We start from the raw sequence: 12,753 nt of genomic DNA on the forward strand, positions 1-12,753 counted from the left end.
GCTGTCCGTCATCCACATCTTCTTTCTGTTTCTTTTAGGAGAGGAGGGTTCTACCCACAGGGAGGGAGAACATGCTTCTCATTAGAAAAGACCAAAAAATGACAAAGGCTTGCTTTCTGTCGTGCAAACCCGGGACTAGAATTCTTCAATCAGGGACATCTAACCTTGACTGTGAATCGGAAGATACAACTTTAAATAGCAGGGACCAAGCAGAATGTCTCTTTGGTCATGGGTAGGAAGGGGCAGAAGGTAGCTATGCCTGACATCTAGTCTGGCAGCAGCTCCAGTGTCTAATTTTTGGGAGACTGGCAGGGCAAGCTAACACCAGCAGCAGAACTGGTGTTCCCACTGGATCAATTCTACAGCATGATTTGGGCTCTAATTTTTGGCTGTGTGGTTCTATGGGTAGTTCTCAATATCCCTGAAGATTCCATGAGCTAACCAAAATCTTTATTATAAGTTTCTTTTCAGCTTTATTTAGCCAGATTCACATTCTGTTGCCTATAATTAAAATCTGCCTGATACAGAACTTTGTACAAGAAGTGACTGATGACCACAGACCCTTAGGACCAGGGGGTGAGCTGAGAATTCATTATTTGTGTCTGTTGGAACCAGGGGCAGTGAGAAATTCAGCTTTAAGCAATGGGACTCTGACAGATCAAGCACACATTGGTGAAATGGTCAATCAAATTAGAACTTGTAGTCAACTAAAATGAAGTGTCTGCTAACAGCAAGGCCACAAGGCTGAGGGGTCATTGCTATATAGCAGCATGAATAGCACAGAGACTTCAAGAGCGAAGTGGGGTGGTTGCTTCTAATTACACGGTAGGAGCTCATATCCTGACTCTTCAGTCCAAGTGTCCACCTAAAAGCTAAGGGTCTTTTATGACTGTGATTGAAAAAAGCCTCACATTTCTCGCAGAGGTAGGAATAAAGAGAAGGGGTTGTATTACTTAGAAGCCCAGAGCCTAGAGTCAGCTAATGGAAGCTGGAACTCTGACAGGTCTGTCCTTCAGGGTCTGCAGACCCTGACGAGTTGCCACCAAAGCAGAGAAGGAAGGGGAGAAATGTCCCATCACCTCCCTTTCTACTCCAACCTCTCATTCACCCAGAAGTCAGGAAATATAACTAGAAGGCATCAGCCCATCTGTGATACAGAGCAGAGGAGAGAAAGGAGATGGATCTAGGACACAGCAAAAGCATCTTCTTTGCTAGGCATGGTAGAACATGCCTGTAATCCCAGAGGCTTGGAAGGCTGAGGTAGGAGGCTCTCGAATTCAAAGCCAGGCTTAGCATCGATGAGGTGCTAAGCAACTCAGTGAGACCCTGCCTCTAAAGAAAATACATAAAAGGGCCAGGGATGTGGCTCAGAGGTAGAGTTTGCCCCTGAGTTCAATCCCTGGTACTAAAATTAAAAAAAAAAAAAGAAGCATTTTCTTTGTGGTCCAGTGATGTAGAACTAGAATCAGACCCCAGTGTACCTAGAGGGCAAATTACCAAGACAAACTTAAGAGGAGAGGCAAATAGGGGTAAAGTTAGGCTGTGAACACATGTGGAAATAGACCCTGAGGGTGCTGGACCAAGGATCAAGTACTATAATTTCAGATTGGACTGAATTTATGGATATGAATGCATTTACTATTTCAGCAGGCTAATTTCAGTATCAAGAAGATTGGAACTTAGACTAAATGGTGGTCTACTAAACAATGTTAAGATGCCTTAACTTCCTTAACTAGAAGGGAGATTAGTACATTTCTGTGTGCAATGTGTTTCACACCCGCTAACTATACACCCAGAATGAACCCAGAAAACAATCCCTTTGTGGAGAAATTGAAAAATATATTAGTGAGAGGAACCCTGTCATTTTTTAGACACTGCTGAAGCAATTCTCTATGAAGCTGGGAGTAGTAGTAAAAAATAGCATTTGCTTCCTGATTTCAATGGAGACAGCAGGATCCTAGAGTGGTAGACTCCAAGTAGTAGCACTTAACCACCCATATGTAGCAAGATGCACATGGTTACCAAGTAGGACTAGGAGAGGAGTCTAAGTACTAGATACAAAATAAGTGCCCACTATGGTCTATCCTTTGCCTGTCCATTGACATATCCCTTTCCTCCAATACTTACTATCCAATTTAAACTTTCTGCCAAGTATAATACAACCAACCATCTTTTTTTTTTTTTTTTTTTTTTTTGTACCCAGGATTGAACCCAAGGAGACTTAACCACTGAGCCACATCCCCAGCCCTTTTTTATATTTTGTTTTGAGACAAGGTATCACTAAGTTGCTTAGGGCCTCAATAAATTTCTGAGCCTGGCTTTGAACTCACAATCCTCCTGCCTCAGGCTCCTGAGCCGCTGGAATTATAGGCATGTGCCAATATGCCCAGCTAAACAACCATCTTTTGAAAAACTGTTAACTTGTTTATCCATCCCCAAAGAAGTCAACCCAAATTCCATAAGTAACTATAGTCTGTTGCAAGTCCACAGTCTGTGAGTGATGGTCGTTCCTCTGGTAATACCATTATCCTGTCTTAAAATTATATATTCTGTGCCATAAATTATATTATAGTCCTACTTTCAATTCCTCCTACATTATTTCCCCAACAAAAAATATCTGCCTCACTACTATCTTTCCATGCTCTTTTGCACATAGAGTATCTTTTTATTTCAAAGTGGAATTATAGTGTGATATTTTTGAGAACAGTTAAAAAGACAATTAACCTAAAATGGGTAGTATTAATAATCTGCATAGCTTAACTGAAGTGATAATAAGATGAACAGCTATGGCCAACTAAGAAAATGTGCACGCAACAGTAATTAAGAATGTTGCCTGGTTACCAGCAGTACCAATGTGATTTTAATTGTGGGATGCAGCCCTTTTTCAAAGGTGTTAAAATATGAATAAATGAGCATCTCAGAATTGGTGAAGTACAATAGCTAATATAAAATCCACATGGCACATCAAGAAAGAAAGTGCAAATATATGTGAAGTTCTTCTTTTTCTTACGGTCTATTTCACTTCTGTTTTCCAAAAACTCATCCATGTTCCATTTGACTTAATTCAGTATCTCTCTCTCTCTCTCTCTCTCTTTTGCTATTGATTGTTTGCTTTTTCTTTCTATCCATCAGGGTAACTAAAATAATTCTTCTTCTTCTTCTCCTTCTCCTTCTCTTCCTTCTCCTTCTCCTTCTCCTTCTCCTTCTCCTTCTTCTTCTTCTTCTTCTTCTTCTTCTTCCCGCCCTTTTTTTGTACTGTAGATCACAAGCAGGATACTCAATCACTGAACCACAAACCCAGCTCTTTTAATTAATTTATTTATTTTAAAATATCTTTTTAGTTGTAAATGGGTGCAGTACCTTTATTTATTTAAATAAATTTTGTTTTATTTTCATGTGGTGCTAGGGAAGTGCCTCACATGTGCTAGGCAAGAGCTCTACCACTGAGCCACAACCCCAGCCCTTATTTTTTATTTTGATACAGAGTCTTGCTAAATTGCCCAGGCTGGTCTTGAATTTTCAATTCTCCTACTTCAGCCTTCTAAATAGCTGGGATTAAAGGTGTGCACCACCATGTCTGTCAGGTTAGTTTCTATCTCTAGGTCTTCAAGTTCACTAGTCATTTTTTTTTCTATAGTGTGTAATCTGCTTTTAACCCTATCCAGTGAAATTATAATTTCAGAAATGTAATTTTTCAGTTCTAGAAGTTTCATTAGTTTAAGAATAATTTTCCCTTTCTCTTATTATGTTCATGTTTTCTTTTAAATCTTTGAGCATACCAAAATATTTATGCTAGCTAGTTTAGTATTTTTATCTGCTAACACCATCATCTTTGTAGTTTCTGGGTGTGTTTGTACTGATTATTTTTTTTCTTGGTTATAAGTCTCATTTTCCTTTTTAAAACATCTTATAATTTTTATTAGGTGTTGGGCATTGTAAATGTTACATTATGGACAAGCTGGACTTTGTTGTTTTCCTTTAAATATTATGTTAAAGTTTGGGCAGACAGCTTAATAATTAATAATTTCAAGACTTTTAAGGCTATGCTCTAGGCTATGTGAACTGTATTAGTAAGGAGTAACCTAATTGTTCTCTACTAGTTGCTCTGTATATTCAACTATGTCTCTCATGTCTGACTGGCCAGACTTGAGCATATCCCAACCCTGGAAGAACTCTGGAAAATTTTAATCTTACAGCTCTCCAACAGTTATTCTTTGCCTAGTCCTGTGGTGTTTCATCCTAGACACATTCAACTTAGCATTCAGTCCAAACATCTGGGGGACCAATGCAGATTTCTAGAAATTTCTGGAGCTCTCTGTATCTCCCTCCTCTCCTGTACTCTAGTTCACAGATGTAGTTGTCTTGATCTTGGGTTCTCTCAGCTCAGAAACACTGTTGCCTTCCCTCCCCTATCCCTACCCTTTTCTGCTGGGGATCAGTAAATACCTACAGGTAGAAAGTCAGGGCAACTGTAGAGCTAGTATCCTTTGTTTCCCTTCTCTCAAGGATGTTCATCTTTCCGGTTTCAATGTGTCTCCTACACAATTTAAATGTTGCCAATGTAATAGTATTAAGAGTAGGATCTTTTAGGAGGTGTTTAGGTCCAAAACTCCTCCTTTGGGAATGAGATTAAGCCCTTGTATTAAAAAAAAAAAAAAAAAAGCTTCACATAGTGTTTAGCTATCTTGCTTTTCTGGCTGTGCATGGAATGACAGTGTTCTTCTCTTCGGAGGATCCAGCAATAAGGCACCATCTTGGAAGCGAAGCAGAGAGCAGTCCTCACCTGACCACCAGACCCACCAGTATCTTATCTCAGACTTCTCAGCCTCAGACTGTAAAAAATAAATTTCTGATTATTACAGAATGCCCAGTCTGTGCTATTCAGTTACACAGATACAATGAGCTGATGTCCCTGTATCTGAGAGTAGTTATGTCATTATTTGGTCCAGTTTTATATTTGTTCGTGGTAGGGGGGCTAGTTTGATATGTTGCTGCATAATGGAGGCAGTGAGAATCTTCTTATTTTTGAATTATTTCTTTTCTAAATTTTTGAGTCTCTTTCCTGGTTCACTAATTTTTGACTTTCGCTCTTATATTTTCTAACACAGATAAATAAGATCGTACATTTTCCTTACAGACATTACTTTAGGTTTATCCTACAAATTTTGTTTTGGTGGATTTTTGTTATTATTCAATTAAAGCACTTGATAATTTTCATTATGGTTTCTTTTTTGGCCCATGTGTGATTCTGGTTTATATTTATTACATATCCCACACTTTGAGTCCTTTGTTAAGCATATGTATTAAAAATATCTTCTCCTATGCAAGGCTTATCTTTGCACTTTCTTAGTCACATTTTCAAATGAACACATTTTCCAAATTTTAATGAAGTTAAATTATGAAAAAGTTTGTAGCTAGTAATTCTTGTGGCCTATTTAGGAAAATTTTACTCATCTCAAGACCATAAAAATATTCTGTTTTCACCTAGAAGATTTATTGTTTTATTTTTTTGGCACCAGAGATTGAACCCAGGGGTGCTTAACTTCTGAAGCATACCCCCCAGCTCTTTTTACATTTAATTTTTTTTTGTAATTGTAGATGGCCAGCATGCTTTATTTTATTTGTTTATTTTTATGTGGTACTAAGGATCAAACCCAGTGCCTCATACATGCTAGGCAAGTACTCTGCTGTAATCCTCTTTTTACATTTTACTTAGAGACAGGGTCTCATTAAGTAGCTTAGGGCCTCACTAAGTTACTGAGGCTGGCTTTGAACTCATGAAACTCCTACCTCAGACTCCTAAACTGCTGGGATTACAGGCATGTGCCATCATGCCTGTCTATTGTTTTCTTTTTTATGATTAGACTTATGATGCATCTTGAGTTGTTTTGGATAAGATAAATGGAATTAAATAGGTGTCTTTTATAAATCAGGGAGTAGATATGATTAGTTCTATTTTTGGACTATATTCTGCTCCATTTATCTACAAATCCTTGTTTATTATTATTATTATTATTATTTATCAGAGTGCATTTTCTAATTTTCAGTGGTATTGCTGCTGTGTTTCTTTAGTTTTTCTGACTATATCCACTTTTCTGTCTCCATTTGGCTCTATGCTCAGAGAAGCTGAACTGAATGAATTATGTTAAGGTTTTTCTTCCCTTTGGTTCTGGGGCCAATGGAGCATCCTGGGAAGAGATCAAAGGGAGGGAGGAGAGAGAAAGAGAGAGATAAAGAGTGTGTGGCAAGGAGATATCAGGACATTTGAGATTCTTTTTTCCTTCCTATGATGTCCCCTCAGGTTGGTTTCATTACTTGACCAAATGTCATTGTTCCTGTCAAGGTAGCTAATCCTACAACAAAACTCCCTTTCCTTCTAGGACCTAGTAACTCCTCCCAATCTTATCCATTCAATTTTAGGAAAGGAGACAGTTTCTGTGCTTGTCAATCTGGCCAACTTTCCTGAACTATCTTGTGATACCCAAAACCAGTTAACATCTTTTTGATCAGTCCTTTTGCCCAAAAAATTGCTAGAAAAATATTAATTTGAAGGTGCTATTTTCTATAGAGACCTAAATTAAGGCATTAATGCATTAGAACATTAAAAAAATATGTCTAGTATCCAGCATCTTTGGTAAATATTCTTTAGTTTTAATAGTTTGTTTTTAGAAATTCTTAGATTTCCTGTGTAGACAATCAGCATCTTAACCTAGTGTTCCTTCCTTTAAAATACTTTTAATTTTTAATTTCTTTTATTGCTTATTTCCTTGGCTTAGACCTACTTCCATTATACTGTTGAACAGAAATACTAATAATTGTCTCATTCCTGGCTTTCAATTAAGGCAATGGTTGGTTCACCATTAAGAATTGTAGTTGTTACAGATCTGAGATAGATACCTTTTCTAAGTCAAGGAATTTATCTTCTGTCAGTTCATTATTTTTAAAATTATGAACATATGTTGGCTTGTATTGAAACGGTTTACTGCAACATTTGATATAACCATAAAACTCCCTTTTCTCTTTCTGTCCTCCCTTGGGTCTTGCCTCCATCTTGGGAGTGCATGTCAAGGTCAAGGCCATGAAGACCTTCCTACCTTGCCCTAGACTTCAAGGGCCTTTCAGTCCTCTCAGGTGAAGCTCAAGGTTTTGGAATCTTCCGTGTGGAATGTTGCAAGATGTCCACAGAGGCATCATTTTGATATATTATTTTGCTTCCAAAACATCTGCTTTGTAATTTACTCAAGGACTCCTTTCTCTTAGGAGTCAAAGGAGGAAGTAGTAAAGGAAGTGATGAGGCGAGAAACCCCTCATTCATTATTCGCAGCAACCCTATGAAGCAGGTGTTAGTAGGTTTATTTTATAGATGAGGAAACCAAAGCTCAGAGAGATGAAATGCCCTGCTCGGGTTAATGGCAGAGTGAAATCCTGGCTCTCTGGCTCTAGATCTTATGCTTAAAAGCACTGCTTGCTTTCTCACAACAGAGAAGTGAGACCTGGGCCCACTTCTGCACTAGTGTACTTCCTTTCCCTGCCCTTGGAGTTTCAGCTATAAGCATTTCCTATTCTGTTCTCACCCTCCCATTCAGTTCCCCAACAGTTGTATAGTCTGGAAGCACTGTGGTCCTCTATCCCTGCTCCCAGGCCTCCCAGGCACTTGAGGATATGCAACTTGCCACTACTGTAAGTATTGTGCATGTGCATGTAGAGAAGGAGAGGGTGGGTTTGGGATTTATTTGCAAAAAGGAGGGTTGCTGAGAGAGGCTTTGATTCTATGATTCTGTTTCTCTGTGGATCAGGCTGGTGCTGGGATGGCTGGGCACTTGCTGCTACACAGTCTGCTCCTGTCACTTCCTTTGATTGCTGGCTGGACTGCTTCCAATTGCCTAGTGACGGAAGGCTCCTGGCTGCCCCTGGTCTCCCGCTTCTTCCTGAACTGCCCCTTGAATTCCAGACTGCCCTTCCTTGCTATATGCACCAAGGTGACCAACCTGACACAGGCCTTGGAAGCTGTGCCTCAGAGTGTGGAGGGGCTCTGTCTTGCTGGTTCCATTTCTGTTCTGCCCCAGGATGCCTTCTCCAACTACCCTGGACTCAAGGTTCTGGGGTTGAATTTGCGTCTTACCCGACTCCTGCCAGGAGCTCTCCGAGGCCTGGGTCAGCTGCAGGAGCTCTCTTTTATGGCTCCTCAGTCTAAGAACTACCTCTTCCTACACCCCAATGCCCTTGATGACCTGAGATCCCTCCAAAAACTCAATTTCTTGGGCCCCTGTCTGGACAGGAACTCAAGTATCCAATTGCCTACCAGTCTACGTCAGCTGGCCGTTAGGTTCAGTTGCCTTCAGGATGTGGGGGAACTGGATGACATCTTCCCAGATCTGGCTCATACTCCCTTCTCTGGGGATGCCCGGACCCTGGATGTATTGGATCTATCATTCAACTGGCAGCTGAAGATGGCCAGTCCTGGGGCCCTCCAGGGCCTCAGGCTGGGGACTTTGCATCTGGACCACACAAAGATGGATGCAGCTGCAGTGTTGAGTCTGGGACTGCAGAAGCTCAAGAGTCTGTCGGTGTTCTTCACTGTCACGGCTGAGCTGCCTGCTGAGACGGTGGCTCACTTTGAGCTGCAGGAACTGCAGGTGGGAAACAAACAGATAGGGCACATAACTCTGGAAGCCCTGGCTTCCTGCCACAGCTTGCAGAGTTTAGTTCTTCAGAACGGTGGCCTAAATGATCTGCCACCAAATTTCCTGACTGCCATGCCCAGGCTTCAGAGATTGAACCTGGCTGGAAACCAACTGCAGAGGGTCAGGCTGTGCATGAATGAGACAGGATTTGTGTCAGGACTGTGGACCCTGAATCTGTCTGACAATAGGCTGCTCGCCTTGTCCCCAGCCACCTTCTCTTGTTTGTCCCACCTGCGGGAGCTGCTACTTCAGAGAAACCAGCTGGTGAGCTTGGAGGGCGAGGTATTCCAGGACCTATGGAAGCTGGAGATCTTGGACTTGAGTACAAATCCATTGGTAAACCTGGGTGGGGGCTGGCTGGCTCCTCTGCCTTCACTGACCACTCTAAACCTTCTCAACACCCACATATTGTTTAGGCCAACCTGGGGCTTCTGGGGCCCAGAGAGTTTGCACCACTTGAGACTGCAGCTCCCCTCTGCCCCTGCTGGGGTAGCATTATCCCTGCCTGAAAGGCTGACCAGCTTGGAGCTTCAGGCAGTCCCAGGCATGAAGCACCGGAAGCTGTTTCCTAATGTCTTTCCAATCTTAGAGACTCTGACTTTAGATGGCTGGGGACTGCACCTGAAGACCCAGAACATCTCGGAAATCTTCCCGGCCCTTCGTCAACTCACCCTTCTTGGCAGTAGCCTGGAGGCCCTCTGCTCTCAGGACACCTCCAGCTTCTTCCTCTGGCAGCTTCCCGGGCTCCAGTCCCTGAAGGTACGCGGAGATGGGCACAGCCCCAGGCCCTGCTGCATTACAGGGCTGCCCAACCTCCTGGAGCTGAAGCTGGATGCCTTGAAGTACAGAGCTCGGCCCCGCCCAGTGCAGCTCCAGGAGCTGGTGGGTGAGCTGCCACGGCTCCGCGTGCTGCAGCTGGCCAGAACAGGGTTGGAGACACTATCTGCTGCCGCTTTCCAGGGCTTAGGCAGTCTCCAGGTCTTAGTGCTGGACTGGGAGAAAGGCCTTGTGCTGGATGGTAGTCTACAGGAGCGGAGTCCTCAGATGCCCCAATATGTGTACATTCTGACTTCGTCCTTGGCCTGCCGGTGTGCCAATGCATGGCTGGAGCCCTGGTTTGAACGGTCCCCCAGAACATACATGTGGGTACAACCACCACAGCTGTGCCCGGCAGAATCAGGGGGCCCCTCCAAGAATCCTCTTTTCCCCTTTCTCTTGAACCACTGCCAGGAGACCTTGGAGTTGGAACTCTTTTGGGGCAGCTTCGCCTTGCTGCTGCTTCTGATCTCCTTGCCCCTTCTACAGGAAGCCAGGAACTCCTGGGTCCTCTATGTCCAGGCCTTGTTCAGGGCTTGGTTCCAGGGCCTGAGGGGTCAGAAGAATGAGGGCAAGAATTTCCTCTATGATGTGTTCGTGTCTCACTGTAGGCAAGATCAGGGCTGGGTGGTGCAGGAGCTGCTGCCTGCCCTGGAGGGCTGCCCTCCGGCGGGCCAGGGCCTGCGTCTTTGCCTCCCTGAGCGAGATTTTGAGCCAGGCAAGGATGTGGTGGACAATGTGGCAGACAGCATGGCCAGCAGCCGAATCACACTCTGTGTGCTGAGTCACCGGGCCCTACATACACCTCGCTGCCGTCTGGAGCTGCGCCTGGCCACTTCACTCCTGTTGGCTGCCCCTCACCCCCCAGTGCTGCTGTTGATCTTCCTGGAGCCCGTCTCCCGCCACCAGCTGCCCCGCTACCATAGACTGGCCCGGCTGCTCCGCCGAGGAGACTATTGCGTATGGCCCAAAGAAGATGAAGGAAAGGACAGCTTCTGGGCTTGGTTGAGGGGCAGGCTGGGGCAGCCCCGGTGCAGGTAGAATGGGGGCCTGTTTTAGGTTAGGGCAGAGGTAGGGAAGGCAAGCCGCCTTGCAGGGAGATAGTGATATATGGGGCCGTGAATCTGAACCCAACTTCCAGTGAGATGGGACTCTGCAGGCACCCGGAGGACCAAATGTTGGCAACCCAGACTTCGGGAGTTTCTGGAGGCCGAAGGAGAATATCTGGATCATGGCAGGTGGCCTTGCTGTTTGTGATATGATTTCAACATCTCCAAATCCTCCAGTAAATTTACTAAATCCATGAAATACTTGACTTGATTTTTTTTTTTTTAATGAAAACCCACATGAGGCAGAAGGCAAAGGAACTTGAGTCACAGAGATTATAGCACAAAGAATTTTATAAGGCTGGGATTTTATGAAGCATGCAGGGAAGGATTGAAGGCTCTGGACATTCCAAAACTGTAGAATCTGGGACTAGGCTAAGTTCAATCAGATCTTCAAGGGGGCACAAGGCCTCTTTTGCCATCTGGGATTATAGAGGGATTGGTAGCTGGGGACTAAAAGCTGGGACACTGGCCAGGAGACAACAGACTGCTTGCCTGTTCCCTCCTTGAAAATATGAAGTCGTGTTCAAATATATTGTCTTTTTGAGTATCCGAGTACCACTGTGCTTTAACTAAGATAACCCACCTGTGACTCCCAGAATAATATATGCTCTTGCCTCAGGGCCTTTGCACCTACTGCTCCTTTACTGAAGAACACCTTTTCCCTGGGGACCTCCAAAGCATTTTGTTTTTTGATTACACATTTTTTAATACCTGTATTTTATTTTTTTAATGTGGTGCTGAGGATCAAACCCAGTGCCTCATGACTGCTAGGCAAGTGCTCTACCACTGAGCCACAACCCCAGCCCTTTTTCCTAAGCATTCTTTCAAGTTTCATCTCAGGTATTATTTTCTCTGGAAGCCTTCAGAGACCTCCCACCTGGGTAAGCTGTTGCTTCTGGGCTCTCATAACTTCCTGGACCTCTCTGTCTCAAAGGACAGACTGTAGACCTGGGATCCCCTAGAGCAGTGTCTCCAAAGTGGGGTGTACAAGATGACCTATTGGGCTTTGGAAAGAAAATGTTATAACTTCTATTTATCTTTATTTTTTTCCCCTCACTTTATTCTGAAGCTAGATGCCCTGCTTTTCAACCAGGAGGCTTTGGTGTGTTACTTAACCTCTCTGTACCACAGTTTCAAATTCTGTATTATAGAATAGCATTTCACCCTCTAGCAAAGGGTTTTGTGAGAATTAAATGAGTTAATATGTCTGAAACACTGAGACCAGGACCTAATAATGCATTACAAATATTCTATAGAAGATATTATTACATGTGTATCTTTTATAAATAAATATACATACCTTGGAAATATGTGTTCTCTAATGTTCCTAAACTCATAGGAGAGCTTGATTGGGAAAGTTTGGAGATCAGATCCTGGAGGCAGGGACCAGGTTTGTTTGAGTCATCTCTGCACTCTTGGAGCCTACTGCTGGCCCAGCTGAGAAAGGGTTCTGATAGGCAACAGCGTACAGAATGCTTATAAACCAAACTCTGATGGATGCTGAACTAGAGAGAACCCAAGTCTTATTCAAGTTCTGTCGCTTATTTCTGTATGACACTGGGCAGGGCACTTGGACTCTTAGGGACTTTCTTAGGGACTAAGCTGTGGAACCTGGGAACTTTACTTTTTTTGTAAAATGCCTGGCTTTTATTACCTAAAGGCTAAGGGAAGCTATAGAACAATTCCTGGATTTAGGGCAAGGGGCGCCCTCTTGTGTCCTAATGGTGTATTTCACTCTCTGCATACTCAACTTCCATTCTTTCTCTTCAAGGTAGGTGCCGAAGATGACTTTACTTGACCCTGAAAAACCACCTTTCAGCTTCAGATTCTGACACTCTCTCAAATGTCTCAGGCCCACCCAGCACCCCATACTCTGTCTACCCCATGAGGCTTCCCTTTATTTTGTCTGAGGTCTCTTCCTCATGAAATGTCAGAGAGGAGGTCTTTGTAGGCACACACAAGCGGTCAAATTCCAACCCTGGTACTAAGTGCTCATGCATTCTTGAGCAGGTTACTTCATTTCTCTAAGATCCCACTCCCAAATTGGGGGCAACTCTATCAAACACATAGGGTTGTTGTGAGACTTCAACAATGAGGACTGTTAATAGGTTACAATTACATTTACTGAGTAAATTCACAAGAGA

The 12,753-nt window shown here is 43.3% G+C and overlaps 1 protein-coding gene across 1 annotated transcript; it reads left to right on the forward strand.

Moving 5' to 3' along the window:
* Window positions 1–7,808: 7,808 nt before the first annotated feature.
* LOC113195363 (toll-like receptor 12) lies at window positions 7,809–10,541 on the forward strand. The gene has a single exon (XM_026406863.2). It carries the CDS (start codon window positions 7,809–7,811, stop codon window positions 10,539–10,541), a length of 2,733 nt encoding a protein of 910 aa, XP_026262648.2.
* Window positions 10,542–12,753: the final 2,212 nt, after the last annotated feature.

Source organism: Urocitellus parryii, chromosome 11, assembly GCF_045843805.1.
Source record: "Urocitellus parryii isolate mUroPar1 chromosome 11, mUroPar1.hap1, whole genome shotgun sequence".
NCBI classification, from domain to species: Eukaryota; Metazoa; Chordata; class Mammalia; order Rodentia; family Sciuridae; genus Urocitellus; species Urocitellus parryii.